The sequence below is a fragment of the Leuciscus leuciscus genome (genome assembly GCF_965113295.1).
Source record: "Leuciscus leuciscus genome assembly, chromosome: 25".
In the NCBI taxonomy this organism is placed as follows: Eukaryota; Metazoa; Chordata; class Actinopteri; order Cypriniformes; family Leuciscidae; genus Leuciscus; species Leuciscus leuciscus.
In genome coordinates, this window is record NC_138724.1 from 24684065 (window position 1) to 24710646 (window position 26582).

General features: G+C 37.6%; 1 protein-coding gene across 5 annotated transcripts in view; it reads right to left on the reverse strand.

The window, feature by feature from the left end:
• Positions 1-309: 309 nt before the first annotated feature.
• dgkzb (diacylglycerol kinase, zeta b) overlaps positions 310-26582 on the reverse strand; it is a 28067-nt gene continuing 1794 nt past the window's right edge. Inside the window, exons 1-33 of one of the 5 annotated variants that reach the window (XM_082159953.1) lie at positions 16905-19109; positions 14547-14652; positions 14290-14385; positions 14020-14097; positions 13876-13932; positions 13732-13800; positions 13580-13651; positions 12896-13012; positions 11987-12058; positions 11804-11902; positions 11642-11724; positions 11502-11562; positions 10896-11009; positions 9776-9916; positions 9562-9640; positions 9405-9460; positions 9241-9303; positions 8969-9042; positions 8532-8643; positions 8264-8463; positions 8073-8173; positions 7847-7926; positions 7077-7146; positions 6868-6908; positions 6588-6778; positions 4398-4502; positions 3953-4021; positions 3823-3854; positions 3184-3233; positions 2968-3088; positions 2853-2889; positions 2641-2740; positions 310-1911 (exon numbers count right to left, since the gene is read on the reverse strand). In XM_082159953.1, coding sequence (XP_082016079.1) covers positions 1795-1911; positions 2641-2740; positions 2853-2889; positions 2968-3088; positions 3184-3233; positions 3823-3854; positions 3953-4021; positions 4398-4502; positions 6588-6778; positions 6868-6908; positions 7077-7146; positions 7847-7926; positions 8073-8173; positions 8264-8463; positions 8532-8643; positions 8969-9042; positions 9241-9303; positions 9405-9460; positions 9562-9640; positions 9776-9916; positions 10896-11009; positions 11502-11562; positions 11642-11724; positions 11804-11902; positions 11987-12058; positions 12896-13012; positions 13580-13651; positions 13732-13800; positions 13876-13932; positions 14020-14097; positions 14290-14385; positions 14547-14652; positions 16905-17842 — 3801 coding nt within the window. In that variant the 5' untranslated portion in view covers positions 17843-19109 and the 3' untranslated portion in view covers positions 310-1794. Of the gene's footprint in view, positions 1912-2640; positions 2741-2852; positions 2890-2967; positions 3089-3183; positions 3234-3822; positions 3855-3952; positions 4022-4397; positions 4503-6587; positions 6779-6867; positions 6909-7076; positions 7147-7846; positions 7927-8072; positions 8174-8263; positions 8464-8531; positions 8644-8968; positions 9043-9240; positions 9304-9404; positions 9461-9561; positions 9641-9775; positions 9917-10895; positions 11010-11501; positions 11563-11641; positions 11725-11803; positions 11903-11986; positions 12059-12895; positions 13013-13579; positions 13652-13731; positions 13801-13875; positions 13933-14019; positions 14098-14289; positions 14386-14546; positions 14653-16904; positions 19112-26582 lie in introns of those variants that run through there. The other 4 variants (XM_082159954.1, XM_082159957.1, XM_082159956.1 and 1 more) reach the window with 4 other exon arrangements.

The following is a 26582-nucleotide window of genomic DNA, read 5'->3' on the forward strand; positions in this document are numbered from 1 at the left end:
GAAATAGAGCTGGAGCAGGAGAGAGAAAACAATAACCTTATCTCCGAAATGATAAATGAGTCACAAATGTCAACACATCCATCATTGCCGGTAACTCATCCAGACATAAAGACCCTCCTAGGGAGAGGCACAGTTCAACATTATGCACTGCTTACCACCCGGTGCTCCAAACCCTGAAAAGACGCCATTACTGTGCGATAAGAGAATGAGAGAGTAATGAGGATGACGGATGTGTATTCAGACTTCATATGTAAATATCCTCAGTCAATTAAACCCCATAATAAAAGTACATTCAGTAAATACACAAACTTGTTTTTAAAGACTTTATTTATTCCTTTTTTTTCCCCCAAGTAGACAATAACAAACCAGACCCGAGAACAAATATATGACTAATCCTCTAACAAAACTCTTTATCTACTCTTATAAATAAAGCATTATCTAAGTTCATATCACATACAAATTAAAGACCTTTATGTCGGAACAGATTGTTCACACATTTTTAAAATGTTTGACAGATTATATACATGTATCATCTATTTCGAATTGCATAGCAACTCATACAAAGCACTGACAAAATACATTTTCTATCATAATGACATTTCACCACAAACACACTATGGCAATGCCGACAACATAATGTTGTCAAATGGCTGCTTTGTAAAAAGACCAGCTTTCCTGTCTGTTATTATTCAAGCATTTAGTCAATTTTACATGTACATAAAGTGACCCGGTTTAATACAAAGGAATTTAAACCTTGTAACTGCAGACGATGACATAAATATATATAACTCTGTAATGCACCGATGCAAAACCCATGACAACTCGTATTTAGTTTCCTCCAATCGTCACTGAAAATGTGATTTATATCTCAGGATTAAGCCTTAAAACTATGTTTCTGTGTAACTAACATGCTCCATTTGGCTTGGAAGCCAAAACTAACAAGTTCAAGTTGCTGCGTGACCTAAAATCACACTGGTGAGACATTTTAATTCAAAAGTATAGCAGTCAGTGCAAACAATCGACCTTAAAAGATATGATCCCATTCCTGAAAGAAACTTCATTCATTTAGGCGTACATTTATGGTCATAAAATGACCAAAGGCAAATCTATTGACTAACAAATTGATTACGATTTATAATATATAAGGAGAATACAGAATCGATTTAATGCAATCTAAAGTAGTAATTAATGGAATGTTTTTAGGAAATTCAAGCATTTACCACAAAGAGAGAAACTGTCCGTAAGCAACAGCTGAGGAAGCATTCTTAAACACAGGAGGTTATGAAAACAACGTCTATCTCCGATCAGAACAAACACGTGAAGTGGAAGCCAAGCTAAAGGAAGTTTCCAGTGGAAAATAAACTCTGTAAAACTATTAGATATGCGATCAGAATTTTAAAATTCAAATGTAAATGTAATCAGAAGCAGCAAAAAACCTCTGCAGTTAATCTCACATGAGGTTTATCTGGTTTTCTTTATAGTATTTCAGTGAAAGCCACTTTTATACATGGTACTTCAGCCCTGAAATTCCCAAAATGTTGCACATTGTGTCTTAAGGAGCAGAACGGTGCAGCTTTGCACGGCCTGAAAGCTGGACGCGACGTAGCAAACTCATGCATTCTGAAACATGACACGAAACACTGTCTTTTTGGCATTACAATCAATACAGAGAGCGAACAAACTAATTTCCGCACACATGCTGCCTCATAGCTTCCCTAACATGTGGCCGTCCCGGATAAACCGGCCACGGGAGAGACGGGGATACGCCTCTGTTTGGTGGCGGTCGGAAGTCGGTCACACAGCCGTCTCATGGTCATCCCTCTGGATCATCTGGTGGTGCTGTCGGTTTTCCAGGTACTCGGCCAACTCGAGGTCTTGAGCTCTCTCCGCGTACATCTTTGGAGTGTCACCCTGCAGGATGAAGGAAAGACAGTTTATTAAATGTAAATTATTTCTTCCAGTTTCTGCCAGTTTTTGTTTATTCAAATTCTTGCTGGGATGGATGGATGGATGGATGATATATAGATACATGGATGGATGGATGGATGGGCGGATGAATACATGGATGGATGTCCAGATGGATATAAATAAATGAATGGATGGATGGATATATAGATAAATGGATGGATGGATGGATATAGATAAATGGATGGATGGATGGACGGATGGATGTAGATACATGGATGGATATGGATGGATGGATGGATATAGATCAATTGATGGATGGATGGATGGATGGATGGATATATAGATGGATGGATATATGGAGAGATGGATGGATATAGATAAATGGATGGATGGATATATAGATGGATGATGGATGGATTTAGATAAATGGATGAATGGATGGATATAGATAAATGGATGGATGGATGGATATATAGATGTAGATAAATAGATGTAGATAAATAGATATATGGATGGATGGATGAATGGATGGATATACATAAATGGATGGATGGATATAGATAAATGAATGGATTATAATGAAAATTTTGCAATTATAGATAAATAAAACAAATAGAATAATATTTGTACTGTTTTGCAGTGGAGAATGGCCTCCCCCTTTGGATTATCTGGAGTATTTAAAAAGAATCCAATGAAATGAAAGGAAATATAGTGAGGTATGCGTGTGGTCACCTGTAGATCAGTCTTCATGAGGGACGCTCCGGCCTCCACCAGATAACAGCAGATCGTCCTCTGACACAGAGCAGCAGCCTTGTGTAGAGCCGTCTCTCCTCTGAGGACAACACACACACACACACACACAGCTCGTGACCTTTGGCTGTTTCAAATCCAAACCACAAATGAAATGGAGTAACAGAAGCCTAAGATGCTCCAGCACTACTTACGTTGATTTCTCCGTCACATCCAGGATGCAGGCAGGAGCTGTTCCCCAAAAACAGTCAGAGACAATTAGAAACGTGACCGAAGTCAAAGTCAAAGAATGAAGTCCAACCAACTCACCATTATCAGTGAGATACTTCACAATGTTTTTGCTGCCGGAGACGACGGCGTGATGGAGGAGGGTGCAGCCGAAACGGTCCTGGACCAAGAGACTGACCCCTTCTTCATGCATCTGGACCAGCTGAGAACATCATGAGCAGAGAAACAGTCCATCAGCTCTGGCAATGCACAGCACTAATGTATCATAATGCGCTGGATACCTTATTTTATGAATACCTTGTCAATGTTGTCACACTTCACGGCATCAAAGAGCAAATTTATTGATTCTGAAAGAAATGGTGAAAAAACATAAGCGCTTTTATTGTACTAAATTAATTATAGAAAAATATATATATGGAATATATTTTTTATATCAATTATATTTTTTACATTTTACTGTATTAAAAATAAAATGTTCCAATAAATAAATACAATTATAGTATATCTATAGAAAATGTATTTCTAGAAAATGTATGAGTATGTTTTAATTTGATATATATATAGTTATAAATATATTATTACTATTAATATCAGTAATATTAAACTATTACGATTACTGTATTATTAATAAAAAATTTGAATACATTTTACTATATACTCTAGTTCTAGTTAATCTAGTCTAGTTAATTACAGATGTATAAATATATATATAATTTTATAATATATTTATTATATATAGAATTATACTTTATAATATATTTTTATAGTAAAATTATATTTGGATATTGGTGAAAGTTTATTGTATTAATATAAAAACATTGTAATAAATAAATACAATCCTATACTATATATATAGAATTTATATTTTATATATATATATATATATATATATATATGTGTGTGTGTGTGTGTGTGTGTGTGTGTGTGTGTGTGTACCTTGATCACTGTCATTCCAGGCAGAATCTAACCTGTGAAATTAAAATTGAATATTAATACCACGATTCATGAACAAAACCGACTACATGTGTGTGTCTCACCAGCGATAATGCTGAAATATTGTATGTACCTTGGCACATTCCCTGAGTCCTCATCACATGTGTTTGAACGACTCACATTCATCATTTTTGCTCCTCTCCTTCAAGATGAAAGACATTGGGCAAAGACAAGCTTATGTAAGATATTCATTTAAAAATGGATATCTTCTGCCCTCTCGCTAACAAAAAATGACACTATTCTGGTGCAATGCAGACATATGAATATGGTAGTCATTCAGTACCATAGTATATATCAAAGTACCATGGTATCATTGTACCGCCACAGTACTTTTCTGTAAGGGCTGGTGCAGATGGGCATTAGAGAGTCTCAGCGAATCACATAGATAACATGGTTATCTTAGTAATGATGTTTGCTATAAAAACACCATGGCGTAATATAATACATATAGTGTCTATGGTTCTCATGGAAACAATCTAAACTGAATTAAAGCCCAAAGCCCGGGGTTTGAGCTGTACCTGCACAGGCCTTGCTTTGAGGGGTTCTCTTCATCGCTTTGCATGAGTGGGTCACTATCCGGGTTCACACTTTCCTCTTGGCCTTCAGCATGTGTCTGATGAACCCTGCGAGAGCATGATGGGATGGACAGACAACAGAGAGGTGGATGTGTTTACAATGCTGTCCTCCCGCGTGGGGGGCGGGGAAACTCATTGTTTGTGAGATGTGTATAATTCACTGTAACAGAACAAGCGCTACAATGAGGTCTGACAGATGGGGTGTGTTTTCTCAGCGATCTGCTGTGTGTCAGGCAGGGGGAGGGGGAATGTAAACACGGATAAATGAGTGTTTAATAGCAGGGGCCTTTATGAGGGGCTGTCCTGTCCTGGATGGACTCGCATTTTAGTAACACACAGATTTGTGCATGTTTACTGTAGACTTTGGCACAAAAACGTCACCGTCTCTCACTCTCTCGGTCTCGCCATCAGATGCGCACGCAAATACACAGACTAAAAGACTTCGCCTGAGGGAATAGACTCGAGCTGAAGAGCAACTGTCATTTTTCATTTTCAAACAGGAAGGAACGCGTTCGGTTCAGTCTAGTGTTACACATTCACTGCAAACACTCAAGATTCTCTATATATATGCATGTATTTAGGACCTATTAAATAGTAAAACATTATGAAATTCATGCCAGTTAAACATTACAGCTAAAAATAAAATAAAATAGTTATTATATATAATTATTAATTTTAATAAATTATTTAAACATTACAATATATTTTATTATATAAAATATATTTTAATGTTTAAATAATTTATTATAATTATAATTTTTTAAATATTAATAGTAGTAATAATATGAACATAGGTTTTCATATAAATAAATGTATATATATATATATATATATTAAAAGTACTATTAATACAATAAACTATTACAAATATAATTATCATAAATATAATTATAAAAAATTCCATCATATAATGTCAGTTCAACTGTTTACTTAAATTGTTATACTCATATTATTTTATATATAAAATATATAATATAAAACAATATAATAAAATGTGTTTAACAGAATAGTTTACTGTTAATATTAACATGATTTCATATACATACATACATACATGTATATACACACACACACAATAAACTATTACAAATATAAACATATAACTCAAGTATATTCTGTAATATGTCAGTTCCAAGGTTTCCTAAAATTGTTATGCTTCAAATATTTTACATATAAAATAGATCAAATACAATATATTTTCATATGTAAAGAATTAAAAATAAATGATTATATTTGTAAATATTTTGTACAATAGTTTACTGTATTTATATAAACTTTTTTTTCTAATAAAATATATATGTATAAAATATAGTTTAATATTTTAAGATATTTTATTATAATTATTAACATTTATATTTATCATTGCTTATTGTATTAATATTAAACATTTTCTAGTAAATAAATATTTAATTATAATTAAAATGTATTACATAAAAAATGTATGAAATTAAAAAAGAATGCCAAATTAATTATTATTTTTCTATGGGTATCAGATATTTAGAACCTACTATATGTTATATAACTGTATAGTATTGTTGTCGAGGACTTCCTACACTTACAAGAAAGTATTATGATAGAACCACAGTGATGTAATATCATGATAATGTAAAATTAGCATATTCAAATACCATGCTTTTCCATTTCCATGATCCAAAAACAAAAAACCTCAACATAATAATAATACCATCATACTTTCTGGTACTTTTTTGTAAGTGCATTCACATCTGTTATTCATAATATAAGAAAATTATAACATAATATAAGATATTTATATAGAATCATGCTAAATCTACAACACTTTTTGGCAAAATTAAAAAGAAATTCATAGCAAGACAGTTCTCTTTAGTTCCTTAATGAAGATTTGCTTTTGCGAGCATGTCTTCACAAGGGGTTTAGTGAGCCTTTGCTGTTCTTCTGGGGACATTTTTAAGAAATTTCATGCCCACAGGCGAAGCAAAACCTGCCCACGCATGTACTGTGCTAGACTACAGTGTTAAAATGATCTGTCAAAGTAAAAAGCGACATAAAATTGCAGCTTGAGACAGTGCAAAAGCTGTTTGCAGCCCTAACAACACGAATCGATCAAGTTTAACCACGCATTTTGTCATCCGAAAGTGTCTCGTTCCAATCTACCTGCACAGAGGAGAAGGCCCGGGAGAGCAGGCAGGGAAAGCAAACTGGTCTGAGCTGTTGGAACATCCCCCAACAGTTTCCATCGCCCCCGGCATTCCGGGCGACGTGCCCACCGTCTCCTTGGTGACCAGCTCCGGGTCCAGGATGAAAAGCTCATCCTGGGAGATCTCCGTCACATAGTTTAGATGCTCCTGCAGAGATATGCAATGCTGTAGGGTAAAAAGGAACAGTGTGACATGTAACACAGATGTAAAACGTCAAAGTTTCCTTTCGTAGGTACCTGACCGCGGTCTATTCTGTAGAAACGGTCTGCAGTCGTACCTGTAATCAAACCAGAGGGGGAAAATGGGGAAAATCACACTTAAAAGTTTCGGAAACGTCAAGACCAGTGATTTTCACATATATGATTTAACATAGAAAGCCTAAGTTATATATCATTATCACACTAGACGAATTCTATATTCGTAAAGCTTGAAATGCACTACTTACAGTCAAGGAAGCACCATTTTGGTGAAAGTTTTGGCATGTGGAGTGTGTCTGTATTTATACCATCCCCCTCCTAAAGAGACAGAGAGAGGAAAAACAGAAAGTGCAAGTGAAAAATGGCTCCTGTCCAAACCGGCCTCACTGTGTGAGTTCAATTAGTCACAATGTGTTTTTCTGACTGTAATTGAACAGGAAGTCAACGTGCAATGGGTTTCACATGCACAATATCACATGGCCCGAATGGCTGTAATTAAAATGGAAACTAGCGACTCTTAAGGGTAAAACACATAATTTGTGTTTCAGAGACGTCAATGTCGCCACAGGAAACAGCTTTCAAGCTAAATTAAATACAAATTCATTTTCTTTCCAAGGAGCGGCATCAACACAGAAGTGTTCTTATTTAGCCGAGTATGACTATGCTGAAGTTGCCATTGCAACCCCTTTTACCAGAGTTATTGAGTTATTACATTTCTAAATGAAGAAGTATTTTCGAGAACAAAAAAAACTGGAGGACAGGATTTGAATCGTGAAAGAAAAAAAGGCTGTTGAATGCCAAACGGGAGTTATAAAGTGGAACAGAAAAGTCATTTTAGAGGTGGAGCAAGTTATTATATTTGGAAGCAAATGGACTCAGTTTTGATTTCATTTTGACTTGAAGCCAAACTTTGAGAGTTCCGATCCTCCCCTTTACTTTTGCAAATAAGGAGGGCGGTTGTTGCCAAATCTGCCTGTTGGCACATTTTCTAACCAGCATTCAACAAGCTGAAAAGCACCTCATGTAGCTTCTCGATATGCAGCCGACATGTCTCCAAATCACTGTTCCCGGGAACTGTAATTATCCCCATAGGAATCGCTGACAAGGTGAAAGAAAAGAGGAAAGATAAGTTAGGATTGATTTAAATTAAGTCGTGTTTTGAAAGCTGAAGCTTTTTCAGGAGTGCATGAGAAGCTTCTTTTAAGAGCTGTGAAAAAGAGAGGACAACAAGAAGAGATACTCACAGGCCTCCCTGAGCTGCTCCTTATCATAATGAAGAGCTTCATAATCACACATGCTGATGCGGTTCACCTGGATCTGCACTTTCTCTGGCATGGGCTGCTGACTATGAGGAGAAAAAGCAGTCAGATTTCCTCTAGGATTGAACGCAGTTTAGATAGATAGACAGATAGATATGTGGTTGGGTTGTACTGACTCATAAAGTTGTGGTAGAGAGATTCTTCTCTTGGTCTTTTGCAGCATGTTGGCCTGGTTCCTGAGAGTGATGTGTATGACGGATGGAGCCAGTCTACAGGGTTCTCCATCCACCTGCACAGGAATGGGTTTGAAGGTGGTCAGGATCACCTCCTGACACTGGTGAAGCCTCTCGCCGTGTCCTCCAACCTGCAGGGTCGCCTACAGAAAGAGCAGCAACATTTAGATGGATTCGTGGATTCATGCAGGACAAATGCAGTGAAACTCACCAGAGAGGTCATGGTGAAGCCGATGACCTCGATGAGCCCGTCGTCATGTTTCTGTGGCCCAAAGTCATTGTGCTCACTTGGGTTCCCCCATGGCATCGTCCCAGCACAATATCTACCGAACATAATGCCAAGCTCAGTCAGGATAATCTCATTTTAACGAACTCTAGTCTAGTTTCTCATGTCTAGATTATATTTTATCCTGGAATAAACATAATTTGGAACTTGGAATCTCTTTTATAATGAGGTTTTCAGGCCAAGTTTCCTGTAATGGTTCAACGGTATGAAATTTGACGTCACTAGGATTTAAATTTCAAGACCAAACATGAAAAAATAAAGAGGATCTATATCAAATAGCACATAAATGAATACCAGGATGTTCATACGTTCTCTTATAGTTACATAATATATTTGCACAGGTCCGTTTCAGGTCAGTTTACCTGGGGATGTTGAGGAACAGGAGGCACTGCAGTTTCATATCCTGCACTTTACTGGTTAGGTCAGTACCATCACACTGGACAGAAAATGAAAAACAAACCACAGGCCTTTGTATAGTTTGAGTATACGTATATATATTACAAGTTGTGACCGGTTACAGGTTTTGACAAATGGTCTTGGTACCTAACACATTTAAATTAGACTCAATTGAGTCAGTTTCAAGCACTTGGGTCATATTACCCAAAAAGTGTATATATAAATAAAGTCAACTCACCACGACCCTGATGTGTTTGGACAGATCTTTAGAGCTGCCCATTAGGAAGTCTGAGAAGGCTGTCTGCAGAGGAGCGTATGTATTTGAACAAATGCGTCACATTTTACACATTACACAAAGAATAAAATGAAATATCTACATGACTTTAATGGACAGACACTCACCCCTGCATAAAACATTTTATTGCGAAGTCGACTGTTGAACTTTTCTGGTTTAGCCTCTGAGAAAAACAAAACAATGTTTGAGTCCTTTCACAAACCACTGATTTCATATATGCAAACTTTCGTTTTATATTCAAATTACACGAGTGAGTGGACACACCTCGGGATTCGTGAAACTCCAATGTCACGTGTGCATCAAATCCGAGGCTGAAATAATTGTTGAAGACGTCAATGGGAAGCTGAAACAGACATGGAGTAGTCATTAGCTCTACCTTACCATTCATTTGAACACAAAAACTGGATTTGTTGTGGAGAAGCTGGAAGGATGGTGTTCTTCTGCTGAAGCCTAGCGCCCTCTACTGGTGTCAGCTGACCTTGTCCGTCTGGTGTTCATCCCTCTCCTCCTCACTGGCCTCTAAATTGGGTTCCACGCTCAGGTTCCATCGGTCCAGCTGGACGATGTTGCCGTCTTCTACATGGGACAAGATCTTGGTCACCGGTTCATCTGTGTAGCCCTTGAAGTCAACAAATACACACATTTTCAATGAGAAACAATGAGAAACTTAATGGATAGTGGGGTCATTTTCTATTGTTCTACCACTTTAATCCGTCAGTATTACCAGGTTTATGTGTTTAACCCTCCTGTTGTGTTATCCCTATTGGTTTCCATGCAATCTGCCAAAAGATTGACAGTATGAAAAACAGAAAACCTCTATTGAAGCTTGAGAGACCAGAGACTAAAAAAACTATAAAATATGTGAGAAATGTAATAATTCCCATCTATTTCTATTGTATATTTCTATTGTGTTAAAGGTCAACCTAACCCACATATTTTTCTTTTCAAAATTAGCTGCACAGAATTTTACTCGGATGATTCAGAAGACAAGTCTTCAATTTTGAGTATACTTCGAGTCTGTATTTCAGATTTTAGTGTTTGATAAGCTATAATAAATGTTTTCTGTTTTTACCTGACTCTACTGTTTTTCAAAGTGTTGATTTTTAGTTGATTTTTGATCCCAACACAAAAGTTGTAACAGTATTTGATCAGCCTTTCCAAAACAAATCTGTGTCGAAACTTTGCATTCGCATTCATGAATCTAAATGAGAATTATTCTCACAATTTTAACAAAAAAAATAAATTGTTTAACCAGTCAAATTGACACCAACACAACAGGAGGATTAAACCACAAATCCTGCTTTTACATAGAAAAAGTGACCTCGTGTTGAAAAACGTTAAATATAGGCGCCTCCCACACCCACAAAGAGCTGGGCAAGTAGGACCTGAGGGCTTTCACTTGCCTCTCTGAAATTGCCTACCATTAACTATAAAGTGTATAGGAGGACTTTCTAATATAAATTTAAAGAGAGTGAAAACCTAAAATTGCATCTTGTATTTAAATTTTCAATCCTCAAAAAAAAAAAAAAAGAGGAAAAGTCTTAACTAACGCAATACATTTAAGAGAACATTACAACCAAGAGGATTCAGGTTCATACCCCGCCCCAGTTAAGAGTCCTGGCCAGGTCGTTTCCCGTCCCGAGGGGCAGAACGGCCACGGCGGGTTGAGGGTTCAACTGGAGTTCATCCAGCACTGAGAGAATCCAGCCAACCTGTCCAAACAGAACATATAGAGAACACAACATGTGATGGACCCCATGAGCTTCCTGACCAGGGTCAATTCAATTCAACAGATGTGTCAGTCTAGGCAAACTTTGAAGGATTGGCTTAGATAAACCGCAGGCAAAGTTAAATGACTTGATTTATGCTCTTTTTGCATTGTTGAAAGGCAATATTCAAAAAAGTATAATAGAGGCACTATTCATGAATCATGGCTGATAGTACGTCTGCTTCATTAGTCACACTGGACATTGAAGGAACTGTTTAGTGCACTGCATTGTGGGAAATTTTGAATACTTTGACTTTGAGTCGCATTTATTTGATATGTAAAAGCTGTAACGTTCTGAAATATGAAGGTCATGTCGATAACATTGCAGTGCTGGAAAATTTGCATACTGTGCACACACTGTATAAACAGTATGAGCAGCAATAATATTACCCACAATCCAGTTTCACTTAGATAAGAGCACAGATATTTGACTAACCGTTCCATCTCCGCCACAAACAAGGATTCGCAGGTTGGGCACTTTGCTGTACATTTCTAACCTTAAAAAAAAGAAGAGAAACTGTAAGAGGACAAGCTCAGAGCGAAGAAAGAAAGAAAGTATGATGCATCATCTCTTACCCCTCTCTCGGACCTCCCTGAGTCAGGTCAAACACTTGCCGTGGGTTCAGGTACCACATGAAAGAGCGGATGATTTTGGTTCCCTACATAGAAAAGATAAAGTGCTGTTATGTGGCTGTAAAGTGACATTTCTATGCAATGCAAATCTGTGTCGGTTCTGACCTGGTTTCCACCACTCTTCGGATTGACAAACACCAGCAGAGGCTTCATGAGCTGAGAAGGAATCGGTCTCACGACAAAGTGCTTCCATTTGCCATCCTGCTGAGAGAGAGATATTAAAATATCATCATATATATGAGATATACCTGTCACTTTTCTTCAAAGTAGTTCAATGGTGTTTGCTACCTCTGTGGCTTTCCTGCTGGGTTTGGCCTTCAGAGAGGTTTTCTTCTTTCTTTTACTGCTCTTTAATGATGCCTGTAAACAGGATGATGGAGACAGATTATACAGGCTCATAGGTACATATTCATTTTATGTGTTTACATTTGAGATGCAGATGACCTCTTTTTCACCTTGTTAAAAACACTGTCTGAAAGACTTTGTCAGTCGATGCATCATAATCTTACATCACTATTAGTACTTTGGATCTTTATTTGAAGGATATATAATATATACCGTTAAAAAGGTTGGTAAGATTTTTTACCGTTTTTTAAAATATCAAAAATACAGAAAAAACAGTAATACTGTGAAATATTATTATAAATTTAGAATAACTGTTCTATTTGAATAAGTTTTACAATGTAATTTATTCCTGTGATCAAAGCTGAGCTTTCAGCATCATTACGCCAGTCTTCAGTGTCACATGATCCTTCAGAAATCATTCTAATATGCTGATTTGGTGCTTATGCAACATTTCTTATGATTATCTATGTTGAGAGAGTCGTGCTGCTTAATATTTTTGTGAAAACTGTGATAATATTTTTCAGGATTCTTTGATGAATGGAAAGTTTAAAGGAACAGCATTTTTTTGCTGTCAGTTCTGACCAATTTAATGTAACCTTACTGAAAAAAACCCTTTAAATTCAAAGTAAACTTTCTGAATGGTAGTTTACGTGGACTTCTTATTGCTTCTGACAAATTACAGACAAAATATGTTAACATATCAGCAAACCAATTGGAACAATAAACTCAATATTGAAAATATTGAAAAAAGTAGACAGTCCTAATAGGACCAGCAGCACTTCCAAACAAAATGGAGTCATGTGTCTTATGAACGGGTCAAATAAAGCCAGCTCTCTTCAGGTCAGATGGTACCTGCTGTCTGCGGACTCTGATGATCCAGGTTGGAGGGATGATGACAGCCGCGTGAGCGCCGAGGGAACACGTCTCATCGATTTTCTGCAGCATGAAGCAGGTCACCTTGTTGTGATACTGTAAGACACATATCAAAGTTCATTGATATATATTTTATTATACACTACCATTCATACGTTTGGGTTGTACGATTTTTTAATGGTTTTGGAAGAAGTTGATCAAATATTCAATCAAAAATATGGTGAAAAAGTAATATTGTGATTGTGAAATATTATTACAATTTAAAATAACTGTTTTCTATTTGAATATATTTTTTAATGTAATTTATTCCTGTGTTGCAAAGCTGAATTTTCCACAACTCCAGTCTTCAGTGTCACATGGTCCTTCAAAAATAATTATAATATGCTGATTTTGGTGCTCAAGAATTTTTTTTTAATTATTATCATCAATGTTGAAAACAGTTGTGCTGCTTAATATCTTTTTCAGAATTTTTGGATTAAAACAATTTGTAAATATAAAAGATTTTCACTGTCACGTTTTATCAATTTAATGCATCCTTGCAGAATAAAACTAATAATTTCTTTAAAAAAATGTTTTACTGACACCAAACTATTGAACGGTAGTATACTTGTATATTGTAACCATTGTAGAAAACTGATTTCAGATCAGATGTGCAACACTTACCGCCTGCTTACACCATGAGCAGCTGATGGCCACAATATCTTTATTGTGGAAGGAGAATTTCTGCTGGAAACCCTGAGGAAGGAGAGTGAAATTAGGCCATAAATGCTTTCTGGATGATTACACGTTTCATATTTTATGAGTGTTGCACTGACCTTTCCGCATTGCCGGCATTTTCCTTCTTGCCGTCTCCTATGGACCCAGTGATGTCTCATGTTTGGAGTCTGAAACACAAATAATCTCAGTTGTTTAACAAAATTATACGATAATGCTTGTTTTTAAGGGACAAAAAGTCTTACCTCTCTGACATTTTTCAACCCTGGATCTTTAAATGATGCCTTACATCTGAAGTTAATCTGTTAAAAAGAATTTCATTTGTTGAGATAAAAAGATTAATACATCCTAATTTCTATTCAGTTTTCAGTTTAACCTAAATGTCTAACCTTCTCCAGCTGATCCATGCATACAGTGTGAACAGCTATTTTGCAGGATGCACATTTGTGGCGAGGAAGAGATTTTTGCTGAGAAAAGAAAATGAAACTATTGGCATCTGCTTACACAACCAGATTGAAACAGTCATGCATATGAATATGTGCATACAACATCTGACCAGTAGAGAGAGCTCTTGTGCAACATTTTTTATAAATAGAGGCACACTACTACAAACAACTCATTATGCTGTATGTTTAAGAATAAAAAGATGGGTCATCTACCAGGGACTTTGCAAAACAATACGTCTCCCCCACGTAACAGAAATCTCCAGATGGACTGGTCTCAAACCACACATGTTGGCCAAACTGGGCATTTTCCTGTGGAAGACAATTAACCAGTAAGAAGTTACAAAAGATTATTGAAAGATTACTGTGATATGAGTTTGAGATGGGAGTTTACTGAATGAGTGATGAATGAGAATGCTAACGGATTGCCTTCTACAGGACCTTGTTTGTTAAAATACAGATGTGTAACTCACAGTCCAATCCACGGTGTTGCAGATTTCTTTGTTGGGTTCACATTTGGCAGGTATGGAGCCGGATTGGGCAGCATTATCCTGCACACCAGTCTTGGCGATGGCTTTCCTGAGAAAAACATGACAGTGACATTAAAGACTAAACACACTGCCTGTGCCCATCACATCTTCACCAAGGTAAGCATTGATCAAAAACAATAAAATTAGAAGCATTTACCCTGAAAAGCTGGCATCTTATTTTATGCAGCGTTCCACCCATAAAGCCTTGGGGGTCTCTTTAAATTGCATCTGTTTAAATCTGTATCAATCAATAAGACTATTTTCACCAACCACCCACATAGAGCATTATGGAGCATGGCTTGGAAAGCTATAGGTTTTTTTGCCTCCAATCTGTTTTCTGTACGACCACATTACACTATGGATAGATCATTCTCAGCCTATATTATTTAGCTCACCAAATTTGCAAGATGCAGCACGCAATTTTATACTAATAAAACTCAATGTAACTGTTTTATACACATCTATATAGAATCTGAGCATGCTATCAATGCATCAGCGTTTATGGTAAATGCTAACAAGATAAGAGCAGAAACATCAACGTTCATGCTAAATGCTAACACAATAGACAAGACCAGAACAGATGTTGCCTCTCCCTGTACAGGAACTCTGATGCAAGTAGTATGGCTAAACAAGAAGGTTTTCAAGAACGTTTATGCAAAGGAAACAGGAAATGCATTTATGAAGGCAAATATTCAACTTTAGCTTTAGGTGGGGCATTTCCAAGGTTTTTTGTAATCCTTTTGTAATCAAAACCTTGCCTGCCCTGACCTTTGTGTCCTAATCCCTACAGAGCGATTCAGTGAAGCTTAGCAACCTGTTGATTAGAAGCCCACTGGGTGATCAGTAGTGATGATGAGTCACATTACCTCGCTATGGTAGTAGATGTGCTAATGAGCTAGCACCATGGAGCTCGTATCCACGGGACGGAGAATGAGAAGGTCAATGCAATGAAAAGCTGCATTGGAACTACCTGCTCTTGCATGCATTCAATCTAAATGTTTGAATACTTGAGAAATTACTAAAGATATTGCCTTGAAAGTAAGTGGAGATTCAGATGTATCTAATCAACAAACCTCAAACCTGTACATTGTGTTACATTTCTTGGTCTCTCTCATTTACTAGGTGCATTCACACTGACAGCAATTTGCAGTGGAAAACTGGCTTGATGTCATTCGTCTCTAATATTAGTGCAAAAAGAAAGTTAAGCAGAGTTCAACTTCATGCAATTGTGCAATGGCATGATGCAGCAACTGTCAAGCAACTTCTTGACCTTCAGCGATATAGTCACAGTCATTGTGAATGCACCTTTAATGTTACAAGCCTAAAGAAACCAACCAACAAGTATTTAGAACTTTCCTTTTCTTTTGAGTTCACAAAACTTACGCATTTTAAGTAATCTGAAATTATTGTTTTGAGTTTTACAAACTTTTTTCTTTTAATTTAGACAAACTTAAATTGAACTGAAACTGGGATTTCTATTTCCCAGCATGCTTTGCCATGACACTTGAAAGGGAGAGTAAATGCAAAAAATTAAGTGTTATGTCAGTTTTTTGTCCAAGATTAATGTTAAGTGGGAGATTTTGTAGTGTTTAACATGTTGCTCTGTTATGTTTTTTTTTTTAGGGGGGGGGGGGGGGGGGGGGGGGGTATCATCATGGTGATAAGTGGAGCATGAGTTTGGTTGGAGAACAGATATATGTTAAATGTTCTGTATTGCTGTATTTATTCAACAATACTATGCTAATGCTACCAAAGCATTGTGTTACCAACTAGCAAGCTAGCATTTACTGAATTAGCTAGTTAAAGCTAGCCAAAAATCTGTTCCAGCTGTGCTTACTTAAACTTTGAATTTCTAACTTAAAAAATGTGATGTAACTGATCACCTAAATATTTTTGAGTTTTGCCAAATTATTCCGGATTTTTATTTAGAGTGTAGTGAGAAATTAGTATTCTAGTAATTAAAAATTCACTTAGTTCAGCCGCTCTCTATTTTGTTGTAGAGCACTAGACCATTATGCCGCTCTCTATTTTGTTGTAGAGCACTAGACCATTATGCAGGAGCCCGTGAAGTTCGTGAAGTACCTTTGAATGCAAACGCTGCCTGCAAAGTCATTTGACAGATAGGGCAGCAAGGCAAAAAGTCAGCTGCCTACTTTTTAGGATACAGCCTTTGTGTTTTATGGATGTTTTTTGTTCTTGTAAGAACATTTTATGAAATCCTACAAAATCCTATGAATTGAGAGCACCACATGATAAAATATAATGACAATTAGACCCAACAACAGAAAAGATTTTACATACGACAAGAATCCAGTCCAAGACTCCAGACTGGGATCGTAATAAGCACCCAGGAGAGGATTGAGAGTCGCCTGAGCCCTGTTGCAGGTGGAGCTTCTTCGGTTAGGTAGCGGCAGGCCTCTTCCTGGCCAGGGGCTTCCCGCTTTCGAGATGGTGGAGACCCGACGACGGCGCCTCCTCTGGCTGCCGCGGCAGAAGCGGACGTGCGTGCCCATCTCCGCGTGGCCATAATGGGACGAGTTCCTCCTGAGGCAGCGGGGAACTCTGATCAACGGGTGGGCCTGGACACGCTCTGCCACCACAGCCAGAGGAAGGCAGTCCTGCTGGCATAAGACAGAGGACTCTTTGATTTCCCAGTCTGACACACTGGCCTCCTCCAGGTGCCCCTTGCGCAGCCCTGAGGGGCGACTCTCATCCGAGTGCCCGCTGGACTCATCGCTGTCACTCTCGCCCTCTAAAAACAGCACATCCGTGTGACTCCTGAACTTCGGGCAGCTTCCCTTAAGTTCCACCTGCCCTGGCAATGGACTACGGCTCTCCTCGTCCTCTTCCTCCTCTTCGGTCATCTGAATGAGGCTGGCCAGCAGCATGGAAGGGCCCAGGAGGTGTGTGTCTATATTGCGGAGCTTGCCTACCTTCTTCCGGCGTACGGCAAAGCGAGGATTGGCTTTCGGGGTGGTGGTGCTGGACCGCCGTCTTCCACTGCTTCTCTGTACCGGTTGACTGGTAGTGATTCGGGGTAATGCCTGAAGTTGGACACTGGATCGGCGTCGCTGGGCCAATGCAGTGGACGGAAGGCCAACGCTGGAGCGCCGACGGGCACGGCTGGTTGGCACCGCAATGCTCGGCCTCCTGTGTCGACAGGGTTCAGGCACATGACCGTCGTGCACGGCTTCTCCTGCCTCCTTCCTCTTAAAATGTCGTCTGAAAAAAGTGTCCATGGTGGTTGGAAGGATACAGTTCCCTTTCTAATGTTCCCCCTGAGGCTGTTGATTGAAAATTTAGCCTGTCAGCATAGATTTAGCATTTTAGCACTACGTTCAGAAACTACTGAAAGCTTGTCACACTGACCTCCATTGAGCAAGATTTAAAGCTAATCCTTGAAATCGAGATAATCTAGATCGTCCCAATACAAGCCAATGCTTCCCGACATCATCAAATTTAGGAAATTATTTTACGAAAACACCTCGTCAACAACAGACTAGCATGAATAGCAGCTAGTGAATCTGGTCTACCAAGAATGTCTTTTTGGTTAGCTTAGTTAAAAACCCTGATGGCGACTCCAGCATCCACAACATACAGTACGCTGGTACTTTCAGAAGGAAAGACTAGACATGAGAGTTCATACTGGTCATTTACATTGTTATGAACGCAGAACGCAAACTCCGCCTGTCCTAGCACAGATTTTCCAGGGGTATACGACGGGACAATTTGCCTTCCAAATCGTGTTAATACTAGCAAAGCCAGTTGCCTACAAAGGCGCATTGTGAATCCACAGGTGATGACATCATGCCATCATGACGTGAAAGGCACTCAAGGAAATGAAGCTCTGCTCAGCTAACGTCCTGATTATCACACGGGGATGTCCGGGGCAGATTATAAGGGCTTTCTGTAGTGACTGCCTGTACTAATTATAGTAACGTAACTAGTCTCATCTCATTAAGAGACAATATGACCTAGACAAAACTCTCAGAGTAAGGAATGATACTTATTGATGATTTTGTCAAGTATTGTGTAGGCACTCTGTTATTTACACTAAACATGGTATTGCACTACAGTAGGAGTGACAGTACATTACATTGAAAAATCACTGAAAATTGTCCTAAAAAGAATGTGTGTCCGCACCAAACACTTTTCCATCTTGCTCATCACGCAGGGTATGGAAGTGAGACTCAATCAAGACTAATTACTGTCAGGGTCATATCTAGCAATGGTGTGTAATTAATAAAGTGGGTTTTCTTTAGTACCAAAGATGCACTTAAACCCAAAGTCTGAGTTTGGAGTGATTAGCTCCATCTAAATCTTTAAAAAAAGTGGGACAATAATATCACGATTGTTTGTCACTGATTACATAATGATTAGTGGTTCTGTTTGTTTACATCGCGACAGATTTAATTAAAAGCACAGCCTTAGACTATTTTAAATATTTCTAATAATAATTTTAAATTACTTTAACACAACTGAGGTATCTCTTAAAATGTCCAATTATCAATATATATATATATATATATAATCCCTTATAAAAATCCCTTATATGGAATATATATATATATATATATATATATATATATATATATATATATATATCGTAAGGCCATTATACATAATTATATAATTTACATATAATAATAGTAATAATTCATTTTTTAAATATAATATTATTCTCAATATAAAAATAATACAAAATTACTATTTTTTTATAAAAAAAATGTTTTATTAATATTATTCTTTTTAATAACATTGCTATATTTCTATTACTTCTTCTTAATAGTATTCATAATTCAATTTGTAAAATTATAATAATATTTCTCAATATAATTAAGAATTTGCACTTCTAAGCTGTCCATATCATTTGTTATTATACCTGCTACATTTATATTGATTTTATAATACACAAAGCCTATGTAAAAAAAAGTACTCAATATAAGAACAACTGGTCCAAACTCACTGCTAAATGTCCACATAGAGTACAAACCTCTCTAAACACTAAGTTCTAAAGCTTAACTCTGCATTTCTCTCCAGATATTAGTCAACATACAACAACAACAAATATATTATACGACCTGAGAGTTTAGCTCCTGTCTCCTTCCCTGATCGTCTCCTCACAGTGAACTGACAGAGAAAGTCCAAGAGATGAACAGGTGAGACAGCCTCCCCCAACACACACACACACACACACACACACACACACAACAACAACAACACAGCACACAGACACAACTCAAGCCTACAGGAAGAGAAACAACCACCCACAAACAACACGGCTCACTGGGAAGCAGCAGCACACATCACATAGGAAAGAGCCATCGACTAGGCAGGAGGTAGCCGGTAGGAGGGAATGCAGGGTGCATAGAAACCTCCGGTTTAAAATAATGACCAATTATCAGCTTAACCCTGGGAGTTTGTGCAAGACGTACACGAGCACAAACCGCCGTTATCACTTTCTAGACTCCTAGATCACGTTATGCAGTCTTCCTGGCACATGTGTGTGGCAGACACCAAGTGCATTACAGGAAAACAATCAATGGTTTTATGATAATTATCTCCCTCATGAACATTTTGCAAAGCTGCTTCCGCTTTTAAACAGACCGTTATGCATATTGCTTAAGAAAAAGAGGACATAGCACCAATTCTGGCGCAAAATAACCCGCGACATGCAACACCCACAGCTGTGAAGATGATCTATGAGGTTTAACCCACGAGAGCGCAGCGTGTCGTTTTTTTAACCATTGTAAAGCTAATCGTAAAGATGATGGCTTTAGTGAGGACACCTTGTGTCTATTCAGGTCCTCTAATAGGACGACACGGCGATGCCACTCCACCCCAAAAGCACAAAGACTGTCATTTCCATTTCAAGGCCCTTGTGCTGTTGCATTATGGATCAGCGCAAGAGAACACCGGTGAGTGGTGAATGCGCTTGAATATCAATTCGACAACGTATAACAAACATCGCAGTTCTGTTACGCAGGGGGCTTCGTTTACTATCGGTCTTACTTTAAACACACTGAGTGTCAATACGAGCCACTTGATTGTGTTGCTTGTTCTTGGGTGCACTTCTGTGCGTGACGGATGCTCACAGAGCTGGCGAATCGGTGTGGAAGTAATTACTGTCTTTTAAGTGATGGAGGCGAGAGATCTGCTGGCTGTTACCATGGAGTGGGACATCATGGCAACCAAACCTGCTTAGCTGTCCCTTAGTCACTGTGAACTTCACTTGATATAGAAGCCCACCCTATTGACATTTTATTACAAAACAAATTATTATAGGGAACACCCTGTGGTTAAAGTCAACATGATATCAAAGTTAAACCCTTTTACAACACTTTCTTACTGCGTGTTAAGAGTCTTAAATAATCAGTGCGCATCAATGACAATTACATCAAGATTGTCCTCATAATATTTTGTTCTAGGCCAAAATGTCCTCTAGTATACCATTTAAATGTTTGGGGTCAGTAATACTTTATTTTTATTTTAAAAAAAATGTAAAGAAAAAAATAAATTTACACTTTCATTCAGCAAGGATGCATTAAATTGATGAAAAGTGACAGTTAAGACATTTTTTTGTCATAAAAGATTTAATTGTGTTATTTTGAACTTTCTATTCATCAAATAATAATAATAAGACATGTTTCCTGAGCAGCAAATCATCATATTAGAAGGATTTCTGAAGGATCATGTGACACTAAAGAAGACTGGAGTAATGATGCTGAAAATTCAGCTTTGATCACAGGAATAAATTACATTTTAAATTATATTCAAATAGAAAACACTTATTTTACATTGTACACTTTAAAAAAAGATGATTAATAAGTTATGACAACATGTGTTTTTACATTGCTTTTACTCATCAAAATAAGATAAGCAATTTTGAACTTTTTAATGTTATACAAGATTCAACTAATTTTTTTTAAATCAGTCAAATGTAATTTAAGTTGAAATGACTTAAACATCCAAGTTGATTGTACTTACAAATTTAAGGAGCAACGTAATGCAAATAAATGCAGCCTTGGTCAGCACAAGAGACTTCTTTCAACAACAACAAAATATTACCAAACAGCAATGTACATCTGTTTATTTTCCAAAAGTACTATTAATTTATTAGCAGTAAGAAATGAACAGTGGAAAAAATACATCTGTGTGTCAAATGGAGAAAACTAATGGATCAATCCATACAGGATTTTAATTTACCAGCTCAAAGTCTGTAACAATTACGCTACAGTCCACCACCTCTATTATTATTATGATTATAATAGAGATACATTTAGCATATAATAGAAAACCAACTTTAGTCAACATGAAATCAAAACTGACCCCATTTACTTGCACATTCATGGTCTCACTGCGTCCGATTTATCAGTGAATATTATTTTAAGCAAATCCCTTTTCCTTTTTTCCATGTTTCTGAGCAATCCCTTTGATGTCGCAGGAAAGGTGAATGTTGGATTGAAGGGGAAAAGGATGGCAATGCCACCACCTGCTGGATAGGAAACACTGAGACCACCATTTAAACAAAAGATGCTCCATCCACATAAACACTTCTCAGATCCATCTATATAATCCTTGCAGAATCTCAATCAAAACGAGAGATTATAGAAATTGCATTTTGTTTTTTATTTAGTACTATTTAGCAGCCCTGATACATATCTCACAACACAAAATTATATTTTTTAAAGTTTACACGCCCTTTGTTTCCTAATATTTTGTGTCGCCACCTCATGCGCAATGACCGTTTGTGGATTCTGTGATTTCTGATTTGTGCACATTTTGTAATTATTTTATCTTATGATTTTTGTTAAAGAAGATAACATCTTAAAGATTCTGCAGGGGGAATGTGAATATGATCACAGTTGTACTGTATGTGAATAAAGGTATCAATGGCCACACAAAAGAATGAGAAATGCTATTTATACACGTCATCTGGCTTTGCGACATACTAGAAATATTTGTATTACATTACACAAAATGTAAATATCCACAAATCGTGCCATGCAAGAAAAATCCTTGATTTTGTCAAGAGTCTTGTTCATTTCCATCTTTGTTCTGCAAAATCGATCAGTTCCTATGATTGCACTTCCTCCACCACAACGGTCAGACCGCAGTCAAAACACAACATTTGTCTCTCACCAGAGAGCACTTCACGAGCAACAAGACAGCATTTACTGTATGAGCTGAATGGTTTTTTCTTTTCTATTTCTTGGCATAGCAACATAATGGTGGTTATTTTTAGAGCCTATTTCAAATTCCAGACTCATTCCAGGAGTACGACGTCATTTCCTGTCAGTTTCTCATAGGGCTACTTGATTATGGCAAAAATCATAATCACGTCTATTTTTATCGCGGTGAATGTTTATATGGTTGTCAATGAATGGGACACTAAATATAACTATGGCTTTAATAAGACTTTAATAAGAACAAATAAGCAAGAATAAACCTGGTTTCCTCCACGCTTCCTGTTCTTTCCGTCAACAAAGCACTTGAATGCGAGGAGCTCGTAATCACGACTTCAGAAGTGGGAAGTCGGAAATATCCAATAGCACTTTCCCACACACATTCAATCACCCACAAAGGCCTACAGATCTTCATAAACCTGAGACTCTGACCCTGATCCATACTTAGCTCCAGCATAAAACGAAACGTTAAAGATAGCTGCAGAAATGGGCCTGTTCCTCCAAGGGGCGGAAGAGCGCAGCCACGCAATTGAAGTGGTGTGAGACGGGCTGCTGGGCGTGAGTGTGTTCAACGAAACCTGTGTCTACCTGTGACCTAAAAAAAAGCAGTTGTTTGATGCAATCTGCACTTTTAACCGGCCGTTTAGATGCACAGAACTTCCTGGCCCTAGGAATCCAGTCAGAACTCTCTGTACCGCAGTGATACACAACCTGTGTCCCTCAGGTGTCCTAGCTGTGCATGGCATTATCAGATTACACACATCAACACAGCCGTGAACAGGTGCCTCATCAGCACACAGAACAGGTGGAGTACAGACACACACACACTTCGACGGACGGAGGAAATGGAGAAATTGTCATTTATTTTGAAATATTGACAGAATAAAGTCCATTTGACAGCTTTATATTTTAAAACTAGCTATTGTAGTCATTTAGTCAAAAATATTTACTAAAACATAATTATTAGTTAGGCTAACACTAACAGGATTAATATGATTTGACTACAAGTAAAAACAAAAATATGTTTTATATTTTTTGATGCTTGCCTGTGCAAAATTCATCCCCAGTGCTGCGAGATTGTAGGTGGTTGCTAGGATGTTAGTATATGCTATATAGTAACATCCGTTAGTTGCTAGGATGTTCTGGGTGGTTTTCCAGGTGACTGCTAATTAAATCCAACCCTAAAAGAGTCTAACAAGTCTTAATGATATTTTTGACTGAAGATATGGCTTGGGTCCCTCGTTCAATTCAAGTGTCTTTTTTATTTATGCAGCACAAACATATAAAAATGTTTAATACTGAAGGCAGTGCTCATCCAGAAATTAAGGTACTGTCATCATTTACTCGCCCTCATGTCGTTCCAAACCTGCATTTCTTTGTTGTGTGGATCACAAACACAGTTGTTGACTGTTTTTGTCCATGCAATAAATGTAAATGGGGTCCAAAACACTTTGACTTTGACTTTCAATGAATGGATGAGAAAGAAAGTCATACAGGTTTGGAACAACATACAAGTGAGTAAATAATGACAGAACTTTCATTTCTGTCTGAACCTTCCCTTTAAGGTTAGAGGGTTCATCAAATATTCAGGTTAGAGGGTTCATCATCTAGTGATGCTTGACTTAAGAAAATGCCATTATCAATAAAAGCAAATCAAAAAACTAAACTGCCTGCATGAGTGACTGAAGCTCTCATGAAACCAGACTAGGTGAATTCTTCTCAAACTCTCACTTGGAAAAACTGGTTTTTCATGCTCAAAAATGAAGCAAGGGAACTTCCAATGTCTGTAGTGCATTAAAAGCCAACTGCAAAACCTGCGAAAACATTCCAGAGTCACACTTGCAGAGTTGCATTTTATGTGTCTGATTGGACTCTTGTCTAATCAGGTTTTGTTTGTGCAAGTTTTTCACAGTGGAAAGCAGAAATAAACGTCCATTGCCTGTAGTGCATTTAAAAAGCTAACTGCAAAACCTGCAAAAACAGCTTCCGGCTGATTACGTGATGTGTCTGGTGGGATACTTTACTTGTCTAACCAAATTTTGTTTGTGAAAGGTTTTCATAGTGGAAAGCAGAAAAACAGGATCTGCAAAAAGCTTCATTTAGACTTAGTTCGAAAATTCTGGTTGGACTTGCAGGTCAAGAAGTTTATAAAGAACTGATTTAGTGATTAAACAGCAAATTACACAAGGATCCGCACTTTTCAAGGAGAACTTTTCTTTGCCGCCAACACAAAATTACATCCAACTTTGAAAAAGGTTCTTTATTGGCAGCTATGGTTCCATAAAGAACCTTTAAATCCATGGAAGCTTTCAATTGGACAAAAGATTCTTTATAGTGGAAAAATGTTCTTTCAATTGTTAAAATGTTCTTAACATTAACAAAAAATTCATCTTTTAAGAACTATTTACTGAAAGATGCTTTGGGGAACCCTAAATGATGCCTCTATTGCATCACTGCAAAAACCCCTTTTGGCACTTTTATGTTTAAGGGTGTAAAGATGAAGGTATTAAACAGCATTAAGTTGTAAAACAGGAGAAGTCTTAAGAGTGTGTTCACACTTGTAGTTCAGTTCGCTTGGTTCGCTTGGTCAGAAAAAAAAAAAAAAAAAGAATAGCATTCACATTGGCATTTTTAACACCAAACCTATAAATACCGAACCTAAAGACATAGGGATTTGTCCCCAACCTGATTGGTTGGCTTTTATTACATATATTTCGTGTCCAAACATGCAAAACAATACTGTGTTCTGGGCTAAATGCACTCTTTGTATGTGCGTAACCTACATATGATGGTATTTTGACCAGCTGAGAACTCGTGAAGAGCTTATAAAATGTGTAAAGGAGTCAAAACAGCGGCAGGAATCCCTCCATCACACACATAAACGAAGATCTGCAGCGAGGAGACGTGGTTCTGATGCCTGTACCGTACTGTGATGGGCAACATCGCGACTATGACGAGAAAAAACAGGTATGCTTGAGCATTCTGTCCTTTTTAGGGTCGCATCTTATGACATCATCTTATATGACATCATCTTATGACATCTTTCCTGTAGCTCGAACAGTAGAGTGTTGGCGCTTGCAATGCCAAGGTCATGGGTTCGATTCCCAGGGAAAGCAAGAATTGATAAGAATGTAAATGTGTACCTTGAAATACGATCTAAGTCGCTTTGGATAAAATCGTCTGCCAAATGCATAAATGTAAATCATGTCCCATTTTTGGTTCGTTTACATGTCTTTGGTCTGTGTTGCGTTAATTTTTCATTCGAACCGCACCAGAGTTTGTTGGGAAGCGGACTGAGACCCATATTTTCAGCGGTGTTAGTCTACTTCGGATGGCAGAGCTCACACTTCAGAATGAACCGCACTAATAGAGTAGTTGCACATGCCAACCTTAATTTAGGTCAAGGACTTTGAAAGAAGAACAGAATCCAACCATCAACAACAAAACCTGTCCATTCAGAGGTCAATGCAGGTCATGTACTAAGGGTGGTCAGTTCAAAACTCACTATAGGCTGACATTAACCCTAAAAGGAGACAATTTTGAACTATGCAAAAATGCAAACCACATCCGAATCCTCATCAGCCATGACAAGATATTAGTGAGTGGAGAAGATACAAAAAGAAACACGCACTTCTGTTTTCTCTGCTATCTCACATCCTCATGTTATTAATGCCTTGTCTCAGTTATTCACAGGTACACACACAAGGTAAAACGGGTTAAAATCACACAGATCTAAGTCAACTCAAGGTGCACGAGGTCAGGAGTGAAGAGCACAGGTATCCGCTGTTCTCCC